The sequence below is a fragment of the Canis aureus genome, chromosome 24 (assembly GCF_053574225.1).
Source record: "Canis aureus isolate CA01 chromosome 24, VMU_Caureus_v.1.0, whole genome shotgun sequence".
Lineage (NCBI taxonomy): Eukaryota > Metazoa > Chordata > Mammalia > Carnivora > Canidae > Canis > Canis aureus.
The window spans coordinates 30,747,780-30,765,916 of NC_135634.1; the positions used below are offsets into that span (position 1 = coordinate 30,747,780).

The 18,137-nt window shown below is 46.5% G+C and overlaps 1 protein-coding gene across 3 annotated transcripts in view; it reads left to right on the plus strand.

Annotated features, from left to right (window-relative positions):
- The window catches only part of SCARA5 (scavenger receptor class A member 5), a 123,565-nt gene extending 109,666 nt beyond the window's left edge, over window positions 1-13,899 (plus strand). The window contains exons 8-9 of one of the 3 annotated variants that reach the window (XM_077868731.1): window positions 2,672-2,869; window positions 10,021-10,151. In XM_077868731.1, coding sequence (XP_077724857.1) covers window positions 2,672-2,869; window positions 10,021-10,040 — 218 coding nt within the window. In that variant the 3' untranslated portion in view covers window positions 10,041-10,151. Of the gene's footprint in view, window positions 1-2,671; window positions 2,870-10,020; window positions 10,152-11,778 lie in introns of those variants that run through there. The other 2 variants (XM_077868729.1, XM_077868730.1) reach the window with 2 other exon arrangements.
- Window positions 13,900-18,137: the final 4,238 nt, after the last annotated feature.

The following is an 18,137-nucleotide window of genomic DNA, read 5'->3' on the forward strand; positions in this document are numbered from 1 at the left end:
TCATTCATCTGTGTAGCACATTTACTGTTCATTTCCTAGAGCCAGGCTCTGTGCTAAGTGGACTTTATGGATATGAATGTGGTAGTGTTTCAGCCATTAGAGAAGGAGAAACAGCCTAGGATTAGCTGAGGATCAGCAGTGAGCCAGGCACCATGCTAGAGCCCAATACACATGATTTCATCTATTTTTAAAAAGATTTTATTTATGTATTTATTTTATGGGGATGGGGTAACTAGGTGATGGACATTAAGGAGAGCACGTGATGTAACGAGGACTGAGTGTTATATGCAACTGATGAACCACTGAACTCTACCTCTGAAACTAATAATGCACTAAATGTTCATTGAATTTAAATAAAATTAAATTAAAAGATTAAGAGAGAGAGAGAGAAAGATCATGAGTCGGGAGGGAGCAGAGGGAGAGGGACAAGCAGACTCCACGCTGAACACAGAGTCCTATATAGAGCTCAATCTCACAACCACGAGATCGCCACCTGAGCCGAACTCAAGAGTAGGACACTCAACCGACTGAGCCACCCAGGTGCCCCCACATGATTTCATTTAGTCTGCATGGTAGTGCTATGTGTTGTCCGCATGCCACAGTTGGGAACATACCCTTAGAGAGAGTGTGAGTCTTTCATAAAGTCATTCATGTAGAAAGAAGAGCCTTCTATGTGCCAGGTACTGTTCTAAGTTCTTCATGTATTGCCACATCTCACTGATTCTATGACACACAATTTCACATCTCTGAAGCCTAGAAGCATCTAGCAATTGACGTAATTTGCCACTGTAACTAGCAGAACTTTTTCCTTCTTAGTCGCATGTACAATAGTGACATGCCTTCCAAAAAATGGCATCTTTGATTTGATGAATTACTGTCTCCCACTTATAGATAGTGAGTGGCAGGGTAGAATTCTCAACCAGGTCAGTCTGGCTTCACACTTTCATGCTCACAGCCCAGTGGGAAATTAGGCTGAGACACTTCCTGGGGACCTCCCCATCCTACCAAGCTGCATAGCAGGGCCACCTGCTAGGACAGTCTGGATGCTCTCTTGCTTTTCTCTGTTCCTGCTTCCCCCTCCTCCCTGGCAGGCATGACTGCTGGTCACCAGATCCCGAAAGGTGGAGAGAAATCCAGCAGTCACATTCCTTTGGGATTTACCCAAATGAGTTAAAAACTTACGTCCACACAAAAACCTTCACAGGAGGGTTTATAACACCTTTATTCATAATTGCCAAAACTTGGAAGCCCATGTCCTGTGGGAGGTGAATGGATAAATAAACTGTCGCACATCCAGACAATGGAATATTATTCAGTGTTCCAAAGAAATGAGCTGTCAGGCCACACAAAAACATGGAGGAACCTTAAATGCGTGTTACTAGGTAAAGGAAGCGTAACTGGAAAGGCTGGATACTATATGACTCCAACTGTGTGACATTCTAGGAAAGGCAAAACTATGGACAGTAAAGAGATCAGTGGTCATCAGGGGCTGGGAAGTGGGGCGGGATGAATAGGAGGAGCACAGATGATTTTTAAAGCAATAAAACTATTCTGTATGATACTATAATGGTAGGTACATGTCGTTAGACATTTGTCCAGACCCATAGAATGGACACCAAGACGAACCCTAAGGTAAATAGTGGACTCTGGGTGACAATGACATGTCAGTGTACGTTCATTGATTATAACAAATACATTGCTCTCGTGTGGGATATTAATAGTGGGGAAGCCTGTGCTTGTGTAGGGGCAAAGAGACTTGGGAAAAAATTTTTTTTAATTTAAATTCAATTAATTAACATATAATGTATTATTGGTTTCAGGGGTAGAGGAGTGATTCATCAGTTGTATATAACACCCAGTGCTCATTCCATGACATGCCCTCCTTAATGCCCATCAGCCAGTTACCCCATCCCCCACCACCTCCTCTCTGGCAACCCTCAGCTTGTTTCCTATAATTAAGAGTCTCTTATGGTTTGTCTCCCTCTCTGATTTCATCTTATTTTATTTTTCCCTCCCTTCCCCTATGATCCTCTGTTTTGTTTCTTAAATTCCACATATGAATGAGATCATCTGATAGTTGTCTTTCTCTGATTGAGTCATTTTGCTTAGCATAACACCCTCTAGTTCCATCTACAGATATGGGAAATTTTCTGTGAACTTAAAACTGCTCTGAAAAAATGAAGTCTATCTTTTTCAAAAGATGTTATTTATTGATTTATTTACTAGAGAGAGCAAAAGAGAGAGCTTGCACACTCATACCAGAGCAGGAAGAGGAGCAAAAGGGGAAGGGCAGGGAAAGAGAAAGGGAGAGAATCTTAAGCAGACTCTGTGCTGATCATAGAGCCCCACGTAGGGCTCCATCCCACAACCCTGAGATGGTGACCTGAGCCAAAACCAAGAGTCAGAGGCTTAACTGAGTCACCCAGGAGCCCCAGAAAAGGAAGTCTATTGAAAGAAAAAAGGAAAAAAAAAAAAAAAAAAAAAGAAAGAAAGGGTAGAGAGAAGCAGGCAGATCCAGGACAGGGGTGAGAGCCCAGGGTTTCTGCTGGCCATGGTCCTGGTCCCCTCTGCCCTGGGCAGGGGTGGAGTGGGGGGCAGAGGAAAGTCAGGGCAGGTCCCTGGGCAGCCCCGGTGTGTCCAGAGCACAACAGTGACTACAGGCTGCTCCCAGCAGGTAGCGTGGAGGCCGTGATGATCCGCCTGGTGAACGGCTCCGGGCCACACGAGGGCCGCGTGGAGGTGTACCACGAGCGGCGCTGGGGCACCGTGTGTGACGACGGCTGGGACAAGAAGGATGGCGACGTGGTGTGCCGCATGCTGGGCTTCCGTGGTGTGGAGGAGGTGTACCGGACAGCTCGATTTGGGCAAGGTAAGTCCCCTGGGGGAGGAGGACACGGGGAGAGGGCCCAGGAATCCTGGCACGAGTCCTCTCCACGGCAGTCCCACCAAGTGTCACCTGGCCCCTGCACTCCAGCCCCGTACTTCCTGCAGTGAGAGGCTCGCTGTCCCCCAGGCAAGCTGGTATGTCCCCACACACAGACTGTTCTGATTATTAGAACAGTCTCCCCTTTCTCGAATTGACTTCCTTTTATTTCTCGTCTCATCAGACTCCCCTGCAGGCCCTCGCTGGCAGCCCTGTGACTCAGGCACAAACCCTCTCCCACTTGCCTCTGACATTTTTGTGATGGGGCACAGCGAGGGCTGAGTGCTTAGATAGCTCCCATTGTGTCCAGGCTCTGTTCTAAACACGTTACTCATATTCACTCATTTCATCCTTACAACACTAGGAAGTAGATACAGATGCAGCCCCGTTTTCCAAATGAGGAAACAGAGGCACAGAGAGGTTGAATGACTTGCCCGAGGTCACACAGCTAGCAGGTGGCAGAGCCTGGATTCACACCCTAGCAGGTGGCTTAGGAGGCCAGGCTCTTATCCATTGCGCTGGCTGCCTCTGACCTTCTCTGAGTTCTTTCTTCTTCAGGTGAACATCTCCAGTAATTCCATCTGGTCTTCATGTCAAGACATAATCTCAAAAGCCTTCACCATTTTGGTTGCTTTCCTTTCAACAGGTGGTATAAGACGCTGTGAGGGAGGGGTGAGTGCTTAGATAGACCTTCTCCAGGCAGATGACTGATTTGAACCATCCATCCCTTTCCTGCTTTGAGGATAGCTCTACCCCAGCTGCGGCCCCTTCCACGGCACTGTATCTGTCCCTCAGGCCAGCTCTCTGCATTAGTCTGCTCAGCTGCTGTAACAAATAGCACAAAAACAAACAAACAAACAAACAAAAACAAATAGCACAGACCTGTGCTTTAACAACAGAAAGTTGTTTTCTCACAGTTCTGGAAGGTCCACAATCAAGGTATCAGCAGGTTGGGGTTCCCCTGAGGCCTCTCTCCTTGGATTGTACTTGGCTGTCTTCTTCCCATGTCTTTACATGGTCTTCCCTCTGTGTGTCTCTGCCTCCTCTTCTTGGAAGGACACAGTCCTATCAGATCAAGGCACCACCCCCATGACCTCATTTTACCTTAATCACCTCTTTAAGGGGCCTGTCTCCAAACACAGCCACATTCTGAGGTGCCAGGGCTTAGAACTTCAACTTAATAATTTGAGGGAACACAATTCAGCACATGGCACTCTCTATACCTTGGCGTGCTTGCTGTGACCACCACCCAAGCTGATAGGAAGGTCTACACACAAAATGGGATCACTTATTACACACCACTGGCATGCGCTGAAAACATCCATAGCACCACCTACACTTCCACACTCGAATATAGCATTCACATGCACACGTGCTTTTTCCTCCATCAAACTGTGAACTTGAAGAAACCTGTGTGGACTCACAACTAAAACAATAGTCCCACGTGCACAAATGGAGTACTCCCCACACCCATATTAAAGTGTGCTGACCCGTGGCTCTGTGATCTTGTTGCTTCTTCACTGTGGGTCTTGGCGTCCCCATCTGTAACTTAAAAGGACTTGTGGATTCTGTGATGTGCCTTCCAGCTTGAGCCCCTTGGGATCTGAAACACTCTTGCTCACCTGTCAAGAGGACCTAAGTTCTGACAGGTGTGGGGAGGGATTTGGACTGACCCACTCACACTCAGTTGCCAGGTCCCCCTGATGACCTGCGGAGGAGCAGCTGGCCCTGCTGTGGGGGCTCCTTGTGTCATGGAGTGGAGCCAGGCGTGTTCGCTGTCTTGCCTGACACCGCAGCTACCCGACCCATCGTGCTGAATGTCTAATGGGACTCGTGGTGCGGCGTGAGACGAGGGGCTGATGCATCCTCTCCAGATAGGGAAACAGAGCCAGGTCATATCTAGACTGGCTGTGGCCCCCTCCACTCCTCAGTGTCACTATTCCCTTCATTCCCACCAGCAGCTGCTGTAATTCTGCTTCTGAATCTCATCCCATAGACCTCAGTCACTGTTACAGACTGAATGTGTGTATCTCCCCTGAATTCATATATTGAAATCCTAATCCTAAGGTGATTAGGTCATGACAATGGAGTCCTCATGATGGGACTCATGCTCATATAAAAGGGACCCCAAACAGTTCCCTCTTGCTCTTTCCCCAAGGACACACAGAGTAGTAGGTGGTCTTCAACTCAAAAGAGAGCCCTCATCAGAACCCAACTGTGCTGGCACCCTGATCCCAGACTTCCAGCCTCCAGAGCTGTGAGAAATAAATGTCTGTTGTTTAGAAGCCACCCAGTCAATGGTACTTTGTTACAGCCGTCTCAACAGGCTAAGATGATCCCATTCACAGAAAGTGACTCGGGGTGAAATCTGTTGTGACAGCTGGCAGAGAGCAGCTGACCGGCCCCACCCGTCCTGTCCTTTCCACCGAAGGCCAGGGCGCATGGGGAGTTCACAGAGTCCAGCTCCTCGGAGGGCAGCCCACCGGGAGAGAGCACTTTCCTCCCATTTAAAGCTTTGGGCCTCATGGCAGCCTCTTTTCTTCAAGGAAAATGTCATTTCTGTTTACCTGAGCAATAGGAACTGTCAGGACAGTCCTTCTTTTCCATTCTTGGCTTCAGTGAAGACTCCTTCCTAGCAAGTGGAAGTAAAACCTTGTGGGGGAAAAAAAATCAGACATCTCTTTTGAAGAAGCCAAAACAAGTCGTTTGACTGTCATGAGCAGTGTTCGTCTCAAACTGAGACTCCGTGGCCTCTTTCATTCCTCCTTGATTTTTGTAGCATGTGATGTGTGGGGAAGCTCTGAAATTGCCACTTTATTATTATTTTTTTAAAGATTCATTTCTTTATTCGGGGTGGGGGAGTGGGGCAGAGGGAGAGGGAGAGAGAATCTCAGACTCCCTATTGAGTGCAGAGCCTAAATGGGGCTCGATCCCAGGACCCGGAGATCATGACCTGAGCTGAAACCAAGAGTCGGCCACTCAACCAACTGAGCCACCCAGGCCCCACCGAAATCATGACTTTAAACCAGTCAATGCCAATCCAGACTCCCTCCCCCATGCAGGTCACATTTGCACTGTCATTTCCCCATCATGGTCGAATATCTTATGTCATGTGATAAACGAGACCTCCACAGGTCAGCTGGCCAGGTGTCACTAATGGGCTCATATCACAGAGGGTAAGAGAAGGGGCTGGCCTAGCTGAGGCTCATTTGAGCCCTTGCTCCTAATCCAGGCTACAGAGTCTGCTTTCCTCAGCAGCTTCTAGGCACCTCCCATTGGTGGGCACTAGGCTCAGTGCTGGGACTAGGGTTGAGTAAACCTACTCTCCAACCTCAGCAGGTCCAGGGTAGAGGGAAAGGCAGGTGTGTTTACCAACTCTAAACAGCATGGTGAAGGCTCTCATGTTGTGATGGCTATGGGGGCAGAGGGAAGGGGATGTGGCCTCTCTGGGCAGTGGTGGGGCTGTGTAGCAGATCGGGATGCCCCTCGGACCACAGCCCCCTTCCCTACTAGGGCCCCGACTCCTAATCCCAGTCTGCTCATCTCCAGCCTCAGTCTCCCAAGCCCTGGCCCCTCCTTCCGTGGCTGAGCTTCTCTCTGTGCCCTCTAGATGTGCTTCCCGCCCTGCCAGCCAGGACTGCCGGCCCATCCCCCATCTCACTCTCTTCCCTTCCCCATCCCTTCATCTGGCCAGTCCGTGGGTTCCACAGATTTTCCCAGTGTCTACTCTGCTGTCCCTTGAACCTGTCCCACTCTTACTGCTCTTGCCTTAGGAGCCCAAGCAGGGTAGAGCAGTGCTTTAGGAGCTCAGGCTGTGGGTCAAACCCAAGTTAGAATCTTCAATTCGGGGCACCTGGGTGGTCAGTGGTTGAGTGTCTGCCTTGAGCTCAGGTCATGATCCCGGGGTCCTGGGATCAAATCCCACATTGGGCTCCCCACAAGGAGTCTGCTTCTTCCTCTACCTATATCTCTGCCTCTCTCTGTCTCTCACGAAGAAATAAATAAAGTCTTTAAAAAAAAAATCTTAAATCTGCTGCTTCTAGCTGGTGACCTGGAGTAGATCGTATAACCTCCCCTAGCCTTAGCCCTTCTACTTTTTGGAAATGTATTTTTTTTAAGAGATATTTTATTTATTTATTCATGAGAGATACAGAGAGAGGGGGCAGAGACATAAACAGAGGGAGAAGCAGGTTCCATGCAGGAGCCCGATGTGGGACTCGATTCTGGGACTCCAGGATCATGCCCTGGGCTGAAGGCAGACGCTCAACCTCTGAGACACCCAGCCGTCCCTAAACCTTCCACTTTTGAAGGATGATGGCAAATGCCACTGCCTCACCTCCACCTCCAGCTTGGCTTCTGTCACCTTCCTCCTCGTGGCTGCTGGAATTTTTCTGCAACAAGACCCCTCCTACTCTGCCTCCCATATCCCTCTCACCCTTCAGCCACATGCTGAACACACTTGTTTTCTCTGAGCTCCCATGGCTGTTTCGTGTTTCCTTATTTTCTCAGGTTCGGTCTGGAATGCCTACCCGTCTGTCTTCATCTAGCTCATTCCTATTCAACTTTTAAAGTCAGCTCAATTATCAGCTCTTGAAGGGAGCTTTGCTGGCTGCTTCCATCCTCGCCCCATTCTGAGCTCCCCTGGTGTCACGTCTGTATCGTGGCACCTTTCATATGCTCCTGGGCTCGGATGCGTGTGTGAATATCTTGAGGGCTTTACCTTCACAGCTCCAAACCCCAAGACTGTGCCTAGGATATAATAGATACTGGATAAATGTGAGAGGGAGGGAAGGGTGGGAGGGTGGGTGGTGGGGACTAGGGAGGGAGGAAAGGAGGAAGGAAGGAACTTCTGTGTCGACCTAACGTGGGTCCTCCCCAGTAGAATACAAGAAACTGCCAATCCCTGGCAGTTCTCTTAGAGCTCTGGCACCATAAAATTTTCCCTGGACAGGGCTCAATCATCAAAGTATCAGTTTCTCTGGGAAAAAGCAAGGAAAGAGCCAAATGGGAGAGACTTAAAGGTGTTTTTAAAATTTAAATTGGTCTAAGAGCTGCTAGAGAGGGAGGAAATGTAGATGGAGCAGATGGCGGGTGATGGACAGAAGGAGGTCTAGGAAGAGATGGAAGGAGCCCAGTGTAGCCCAGCTGGGAGGTAGCCTTGGATCTGCAGAGAAAAATCTTTCTGTGAGACAGACAGACAGACATATAGACAGACAAAAGGCGGTAAGGATGAGTCCAAATGCAGTTAGATTTGCAGAGGAGAGTGCAAGTCATGGAACTGGAAGTGGTCACTTCTAATCATGCTATTATTACTGGGTTTTGCCCTTCTTTTCTAAGATAAAGTCCAAATACTGGGAGATGGCTTTGTGCACGAGTCAGCAAACACTAAAGGGCCAGGGAGTAAACATTTTAGGCTTTGTGGGCCAATGGTTTCTCTCACTACTCAACTCTGCTCTGTGGCACAAAACATTATCTAACAGTGGGGCTGTGTTCCCATAAGATTTTATTTACAGAAGCAGACAGTGGGACGAATGGCCCAGAGTCTCCCACCCCCAGCCTAATGTTCATGCTGTGTACTGTGGACCGTGAGGCACAAGCCCCCCGCTGCCTGCCCGTCAGACGTGTGGGCCATGTCTCTTGCCCTTAGTCGTTATGGGACAAGTCACTTAATCTTTCTGAGTTTTCCCATCTCTTAAATATCTGTTTGAAACACTGTCCTGGCTACCTCTGTGTGAGGCTCTGATGGGAGCCTGGAGGAGTCAGAGTAGCTTATTCCTCCTATTAATATTCTTCCAAATAAATATGTAGAAGCTCAAACGTTAGCTCCATGAGGCAGAGATTTTTATTGTTGTTCCATTATTTTTTTTGTTCACCGATGGAGTCCCAACACCCAGAATAGTGCTGAGCATGGAATTGGCCTTCAAATAGATGTTGAATGAGTGAATGAACAAACAAATGAATGATACAGATAAAATAAAATCTCCACTTACTCGTCCCAACAATATCACCTTCAGACAGACCCTGGTTGGTGTCTAAGAGTCCGAAGACCTGGCCTCTGGTCCCGATTTTGCCCCCGACCCCCAAGATATAATGTCATCCTATTGCTTCCTTTTAATGATCCGGACAGTGGGGGAGCAAAGTACCTTACCCTGCTTGGTTTTCACAGGGCTTTGTGAGGGAGCTTGCAGAGACACCCGTGTGGAAGTGCAGACCTAACCTAGGAAAGGGCTTCTCAGACTTGAATGTGCACATGAATCATGGAGATCTTCTTAAAATGCAGATTCTAATTCAAGTCTGGGTGGATGCAGGCCTCCACATTTCTAAAGAGCTCCCAGGTCATGCTGACACTCCCGGTCTTGGGGCCACACTTCCAGTCATCAGATGTCTGTTTTAAGGCTAAAGTGATGATTGGTGCACAGAGTGGGAGTTCTAGGCTCTTGGACATGGTAAGCAGCGGGTTAACTGGCCGTTCAGCAATGCCCCCATGCTGCTATTATACTGTGCTGCTGATTTAATGACCCTACCTTTATTTTATTAGCTAAAATTCCCTGACAAAACACTAGCTAGAGTATGGAGTTTCGTGATCCTATATAGGCATTTGAGCTGGTTACCTTGGGCCTGTTCTGTATTTGTCAGCTTCCTTTATTTGCTTCTTTATTTGTTTTGGGTGTGACTAATCCCACAGAGCTCTTGGGCCTGCAGGCTTTTCCTGGGTAATTTGTAAACTGATGTGTTTTCCAGGAGACATTTAATCTGCAAATTATTGCTGGGCCTCAAAAGGCTTATTGTGTAAGAGGCACCGGGTATCTGGCCAGGGAAGAGGCTCTTGTGAAGAAGCAAGAGCCAAGCCAGTGGAAGGGAGCCTCTCCTCCCAGCTCTGTCCCCACATTCACTACTCAGCCATCCCATGACAACAGACACTCAAAATCCCTGCATAACGAAAATATGTCTAAACCACATAGCTCATGCGGTAGGCCATTTTGTGGGCAGCAAAATGGTTTAGATGTTCCCTTGACATTCTTTGTAAAGGGATTTCTCCCATGCAGTTCAGAGTGAATGATGGTTTTGAAGGTTTTTTTTTTTTTTTTTTTTTATAGGTGCCCCACAATTCCTCTAAAAGAATAAGTTGTTTGGATGCTGAGAGATGGGACAGGGAGGAGAAGGGCTAGGGTCAGTACATGGTGCCAGTCCCTGAGCTACCTTTTTTATAGGGTTTTGGTAAATTTCAAAGCCCTTTAAAAATCAGGAACAATTTATTACCTCATCTGACTTGCTCAGGTTGACAAAATAGTTTATGACTTTTAACCCCTTACTTTTTGGGGCCAGTTCATAGACCTAACAAGCTAGGGTACTGGAGTGACCAACAATCCTGGTTTATCCAGAATGTACCTGGTTTTAGCACCGAAAATCTCACATCCTGGGATTTCCCCCCCGCCCCTGCCAAGTTTTAAAACTTGGTCCCCAAGAGGGGGCTGAGACCTGAATCAAGATCTGTCCCACCTGTTGTAAATCCTTACTTTTTCTGCTACATCAGTGTTTCTCAAACTTCAATGCATAACCTCTTGGTTAAAATATAGATTCTGGTTCATTTGTCCTAGGTGAGACCCAAAGTTCTGCATTTCTAATAAACTCTGGGTAGTGTTGATGCTGCTGATCCAGGACCACACTTTGAGTGACCAGGCTCTAAGCCACTGCTTCTGTCAATGTCCTAAGGCTTAGTCATGCTTCCAGAGGCCTCCTAAATGGGCTCCCATCATCTGGGGCCTGGCCTGACCATTAGCACAGAAAGCATACCAGCACCACGGGTGATGGGCTTGCCAACTGATCAGTGGGGGCTCCAGGTGACTTCTGGTGCAGCCCACTCCCCTCTCCACTGACCCCTCTGACCGCAGAAAAGCCCTCTCTATTGCCTCCTGGAGCCTCACCCAGCTGCCCTATTCCTCTGACATTCATTGAGGAATTTCAGTGCCAAGTTTGTATCTCTCAGGGCTCTGGGACAATCCTAGGAAAGCCAACTAAAGCCTACTAGCAGACCAGCAGGTTTGTTTGCTTAAGATCAGGTAAACAGGACTGATAGATTGTGTTAGGGACTTTATGCTTTGGGAACTGACCTAATTACTTATAATTAGGGATGCTTCTGCCTGTCATTAAATATATGTCTGGCTATAATGTTAAATTCTGGGGTCCCTTGCCATTCCAGCACAACTATTTTGGGCTCATAGAACGGAACCATCTGCTTTAAATTTCCTAAGATTGGAGGTAATGTTGGCACTGACATACTTGGTTATGGGGCACTGTATCTGTACCATCCAAGACCTGCCAGACATTATCCCTCATATTAGGCCACGCTTGAGTACTCATCAACAAAGACTGAAAGGCATTATATCTCAAAAGCCACAAGGTGTCTCAAAAGCCACAAGGTGTCTCATTTAAAGTGTGGGCCAAGACCAACTTGGTCTTGAGTTCAGACCCTGGTGCTTACAAGCTGAGCAACCTTGGACTGACTGCATCCTGAGCCTCAGCTCTCCATCTATAAAAATGAGTGTATTAATGTCTATCTCACAGCACCATGATAAGGATGGAAGATCACACATGTGAGATGTCTGACACATAAGAGATACCAATGAATACTGCCATCACCACCATTATAGTTATTCTGCCCTCAAGAAACTGGGCCTAGAAAATGAGTATTTGGTCTCAGTGGGGTGGAGAGGGCAGGTAGGAACCATTAGATTTGAGAATTGCCGGCAGAGCCTGGGACAGCCTGGTCAAGAACAGACACAGCAATACTCTGTTTTCTTCTGTCCTGCTCTCCTGCATATCTGCTAAGAAACCATGTGGACTTGTCCCCACAGGCACAGGGAGAATTTGGATGGATGATGTCGCCTGCAAGGGCACAGAAGATACCATTTTCCGCTGCAGCTTCTCCAAATGGGGGGTGACAAACTGCGGGCACGCTGAGGATGCTGGCGTGACGTGCAACAGACACTGAAAGTGGGCACAGTCCACAGTCCAGACTCTGCCGCCGAGCCTCCTTTCTGCATTCCTGGGGTGGGGGCATCACTTGGGACCTTGCCTCTGCCCTGCTCAGTCCAGCACCTCCCTAGCCCCAAATCCCTGTCCCAGGCCCATAGTGGCCTGTCGTCATTCTCCTCTTGGACATCAGCTCCAAAGTGCAACTCTGGGATCTACTGCCTGTCTCTCCCTTCTACCAGGGGTCCTGCATGTGAAGCCCTGGTCAACTGGACCGTCATTTTGCTCAGCCTTCTAAATACCACGCATCAGGACTCTATATCCATGCTCCCCTTTGGTCTGTCAGTTAAATGCTGAGAGTATGCTGGAGAGAAATGCAACAGGTGGAGATGAGAGGGAGGCCTGACAGTCATTTACTCTTCAGATAATTCCCTTAGTTAGGCCATGAGTTTTGACATCTTCCTTCCCAGCAAACGATTCATTCTTCCCTCTTTGCCTCTGTACACCATTTGTTAATTCGGAGAAATGATATAGAGGATGGGCCAGCTGTAGGAGTGAGAGGGAAATGCACATCACCTGCAGGAGACAGCCTGGGTTTGGAGAAGGGGAGTAAAACTGACATTCATTAAGTGACTACCGTGTGTACTACATAGCATCTTGGCTGCTAAATTCATTTATCTACTTTGCAGCACTCCTACAAGGCTTGCTAGCTTGGTAAGACCTTACCTCTAGATAGCACTCAGCTGACCCATTCACCTGGCCAGAAAGCCAGAAGACTGAGAATGACTGTAACCATTTTTTTCTACCCGAATCCTAGTGTGTCTTTACTACACTTGGGCAAGGAGCTCGGGTACACGACATGTGGGATTACAAGATTCCATACTTCAAACCTACAGAGTATAAGATCAGATATGGACCGGCTTCCAGGCCAACCACCCATATTGGAGGAAAGCTGATTTGGAGGATGACAAGGGGTCTGTCCAGTGAAACTGAGACCAACACTCAGTCACCTGGCAGTCAGAGTTAAGACCAAGTCACTTGTGTCTCAGAGCTGTTTGGAGGTGATGATATTGAACCTTCCAGACCTCTTTGAGTGTGCTCCTGTGATCAGAACACATGTCCTGATGGATCCTGTATGGAAGTGAGGATTCCCTATAACCTCTAGCAGAAGAAGGAGCCACAAGGCTCTGCCAGTCCTCAATCTGCACCCTTCTCCTAGCAACAGGGGGATCATATTCAGCTTTTGACATGAGGAGGAAGTCAAACCAGACCATATACATGTTCTAGGACTGGGGAAAGTACGTGGTAGAAAGTGAGCACAGACTTACCTCCTTTGGGGGAGTCACAGACTGAGTCGAGCCTTGGATACACAAATTCCTGTTACGTGGGGTGAGCAACGGCTTAGCTGGGGGAAGTGACACCTGGGACCCTCCAGGTACAGGACCAGCAAAGCTCCTGGCTGACAACTAAACCAATATGTACTATTGGTGTTTTTTGCTTACAATATGCTTGTTATCCATTAATGTCCTAATGATCAGAGACTCTCCTGATCAATTGCTATGTTTACATAACACGCATGTACTCATGCATCTTTTCCCAGAACCAATATATGTATGCATATATAAACATGGCACTCTTTACTACATAGCTCAGAGCATTACAAAGTTTGCATTAAAAAAAGAAATAGTGAAGGTGAGAGATGTCACACTGAAGGAAATAAATTCCGAGTCAGTTCTGGCAAAGAATCCAGTTATCCCATTGATGGAGACCCACATAACTTTCTTACTTGGTCTTTTCACAAGTCTTGTTTTACATCAAATAAAAATCACAATGATAAGTGTTTGAACCTTACTCAAAAAGTCTACTAGTTTACATATTAAGAGGACATGGAAATAACCATGGACCTGGATTTCAGGGACTAAAGGAAATTAGGCCTGGCCTAAAATACATCAGACCTTTTGTAAGAAAGAATTTCAATAAAGCTAAAAACATGTCACTAACAAGTTTTGCATCACATTCTTTCTCCTGAAATTCTGGTGAGTGTGGGGTGAGCTGGTAAAAACTTAATGGTTTGACTATTTGTCACTGGGGATTGTTAGAATGAGCAGCTTATTAGAAGCTGCCTTCAAGTGTACCTGGTTGGCTCAATTGGCTAAGTGTCCTACTCTTGGTTTCAGCTCAGGTCATGATCTCAATGTTGTGAGATTAAGCCTTGTGTCAGGCTCTGCTCTGGATGTGGAACCTGCTTGGGATTCTCTCCCTCTCTCTCTCTGCCCCTTTCCCCCACTCAATCTCTGAAAGAGAGAGAGAGGAAATGAGAGAGAGAGGAGCTGTCTTCATACTTCTGGAGGACAACAAAACACAGTCTAGACCAAAAACATGGTGGAACATGACATCTCAAGCCTTAGTAGGTGACCTAAGGAAAGAGTCCCAGGCAACAGAAAAATCAAGGCCCAGCTTATAAGAGAATTGCATTTTTATTCAATCAAGGAAAGAACACCTATTTATTTACTCACATCTCCAGAGTTCATACTTGGGAATGAAAGAGTGCTTCCTATAATTATCTTCCCTCTGTCATAACCAGAACATCGTCCAAAGTGCTTGAGACATATAATTTCAAACATTGAACAACATGTAACACAAGACTGTGATACTTGAGAAAAGGCAACATGGTGAAGTGAGCTTACCCTGGCTTAGGCTCTCTGTCAGACTGTGGCACAGTGGAGGGGAGCTCTGAGTCCAGAAATATTACTAAGGCAAAGAAACAAAGATCGAAAGTAGAGGAGACCAAGATGGCTGGAATTTGCAGGGCACAGTGCTCAAGAGTAGAGAACTATACAAAGAAAGTTCCAGAAACGGGTTCCCTTGACTTGTCAGCTGAATAACAATCTGTGTGAACCCCTATGCGGCCAGCTAAAACAATTTCTGAGGAAAGTATCATTATCAGAGCTCAGGCAGAGCTGAGAATTGTTCAAGTTCCCTCCAGGCAGAGTGGGAGAATCACCTAGGGGACTGAAAATCCTTCTTGAAAGCTCTTTAGCCTATTCTATTTGGGGGGATGGGGTGTGAGCTGATGGAAAGGGATAAATAGAGCTATAGTCAAACCCCATCTAAGCTCCAAAAAAGAGTGGAAGGTGGAGGGAAGGGAGAAGAAAAGGAGGGAAGGGAGAGGGGTATTCTAAGGGTTGAAAGGAGAACCATTTTAAGAAGAGAAATACAAGTGATTCACACATTTAACATTTGCTAGAAATGTTCTCTCTTTAAATCTCAGGTTGAATTCGTAGGTTTTTAGGATGGTTTGAAAGTTATCTAGGTAAGTTGGTGGAGCCAGGTGAGTTGAGGACCCCTACTACTCCGCCACCTTGCCCCCCCTGCCATAGATCTATTTGATATAAATGTGACTGTCATAAAACAATGCAACTGGAGAAACTAAAGGGTGCTTATGGTAGAGAAAGTTTGGGCTCCTTTCCACATATCAAGTCCACCATGGTGGTTGGTTTAACTACAGCACACAAGGGCCCCAAGGTTTGGTTCTCACCAGCATCTGAAGTGAGACAGTGGTTCCCTATAGACATTAGACAGGGCAGAAAAAGAAGAGTCATTGTCCTTCTCCATGAGGGCTGTTCCTACTACTGGCTGAGTTAAGCTGAGGATGAGCAACAAAGAAACAATTCCAGAAAAATAACGAACATCTTTAATAAACATTCCCTGGCTCCTTGCATGGCTCACTTCCCTCTAGGCCTCACCTGTGTCCACACCAGGATGCTCTCTTAATCCCACCTTGTGTTCTCCTCAATGAGCAGAAGAGTGTGCTGGCTCTGTTGTCTACCAGGGCTTCGGTCACTGGGAGCTTGTTCTAGGTCTGAGGGAAAGAACTCTCCCTCCTGTGATGGATGGATCCAGACCAGTTTTACCAGGCACAGTGAAGCACCTTCCTCTCTGAGAAAACTCATGCTCTACCCACAGGAGAATGGTTCTGACAAAGTTCTTCCCTTCTATCATGTGCATGTTTATTGAATAAGTATTCACTGAGTATCGACTGTGTGCAAGGCCCCATACTACGTAAAAGGGATAGAGTGGTAGACCAGACCCATTTGCTTCCTGCCCTCACTGAGCTTCCATTCTAGCTTTTATCCTTTTAACAGGCTTTCAGCATGACATTAACCATAAGAGAATAATAATGTCCCACAGCAAGAAATGTACAGGTAAAAGGGACAGTGGTTGCCTGCCAAACTATTTATGCAAAACACAAATAGCCCAATTGTCTAAAAAATTATCTTCCTGCTAGTGAGATGACAGTAGCACAAGTGGCTCTGGTAATGCAAATAATCATCAATAGGAAATGGGGATGATTAAACAGTAAGTATACATGCCCATTCATTCAAAATAGTAGTAAATAAGCAGAAATCATATGACAGATACCACGGCTAACACCCCTTGAGCACTTGCTGTGTGACAGACGAGAATGGACTCCCTGAATTTTTATAACCACTGGTTCTGTTCTAATCATCCCAATTCTGTAGGGGTGGAGAGGAGACTCAAGTCCTGGGAGGATCATACAGTGGAGAAGGTAGGACTTGAATCCAAGAAATCTTAAACTAACACCATACATAACACAAGCAACCATGGTACTAGAATTCTAAGAGGTTAATCTGAGGAAGGGGGAAATGGAGACCATAGACCAATTATGAATACATCATATTTCATCCCTTGAGTCCTGTTAACCTGCTTACTGAAATAAACCATTGTGTATTCCATTATTTACGCTGAAATGATCCTGATGCATTGCTTATAGAGTGAATGCACAGCAGGCCCTTTAACAAGGATCAACCTGGGGCACCTGGGTGGCTCAGTTGGTTAAGCGTCTGCCTTCAGTTCAGGTCACGATCCCAAGGTCCTGGGATTGAGCCCCCCATCGAGCTTCCTGCTCAGTGGGGAGTCTGCTTCTCCTTCTCCTTCTGTGTGCTCTCTCTCTCAAATAAATAAGTCTTTTAAAAGCAACAACAACAAGGACCAACCCGCACAGAACAATCACAGACTCCCTCTGACCCCCAATGGACTCCCTAAAGAGGCTGCAGGCTCTTTCTTTCTGGCCAATTCTGGGAGATCTCAGCTTTTCAGAGCCTTTAAAGGAGTTAGACGAGGGTGAAGTTATGGAGTTGCCAGGGTCTGTTCTCCTGCTACATCGTAAAAGGAGTCCATCTGTGATTCCAAATACTTTTGGTGTCTTTCTTTCTCTTCCCATTCTACTCAGCACCTTTGGTCTTTCTGAAATGATTCCTAAAATCTTCCCTCATTGCTAAGGATTTCAACTCAAATCATTTTTGGGTATAATTTCTTCCCTCTCTAAAATCATTTGACATATTTATTTATTCTTGTATCACAAATCAGAGTGAAAAGGAAGTTGTTTGACATTTGGAGCTGTATAACTTTATGCAAAGAAGAATGTCAGGCGGGTCCCACCACAGTACACGCTAATCATAGCAAATGGGGTAACATTTCCCGAATCAAGATTAAGAGCCATTTACTATTTACACTGAACAGATTTCCTGAGCTATCCAGTTCCAATCAGACAAATATCTTATTCCTTCCATGTGTTTCTGAAACATAGTTATACACAAGCATAGAAAACCAGAAGGTTAAGAAATCTTTCTCAAAGGACAGTCTTTTGAGGTCCTTCACAAGTAGCTTATTACTGGGCAGTAGAAGGCAAAGGGCAGATGGGATGTCTCCCTATTTGCAGAGAGAGGGGTGTGTCAGAAGAGAGTGGGGTCAGAGTAGGACATGAGGTTAAATGATGGGGAAAAGAGATGATTTATGTTTTGCAAGTAAACCAATGAAACCGACTTTTCTGGAGCTTTTTATGAGGAATTAGAGTTTCAAGTTGGGGACCAGAAACTTCAGATTCTGTGATATAAACAAGCCCAGAGAAAGGCGATTGGAATCGGGGCTCTTATTATAAATAGTGGGAGTCCCTCTCCTACAGTCACCTTCTTATCTACAATTGTAGGCATTAGTATCTTCTGACAGCAAGATTCCTCATCTAAGAAACAAGACGTTTGAGTATGTGATTTGGTAGTTGTTCCATATACTTAGTTGATCAATCTCCTCGGACACTGTGCCTTCATTTAGGGTCATCTCTCACCAGCTGCCTTATATAGGCTTTTGCTGGAACAGCACAGCCAATATAAAATCTAGAGCCATCAACTTTCTACTCATTCCAGTAAATGTCAAGCCAGAA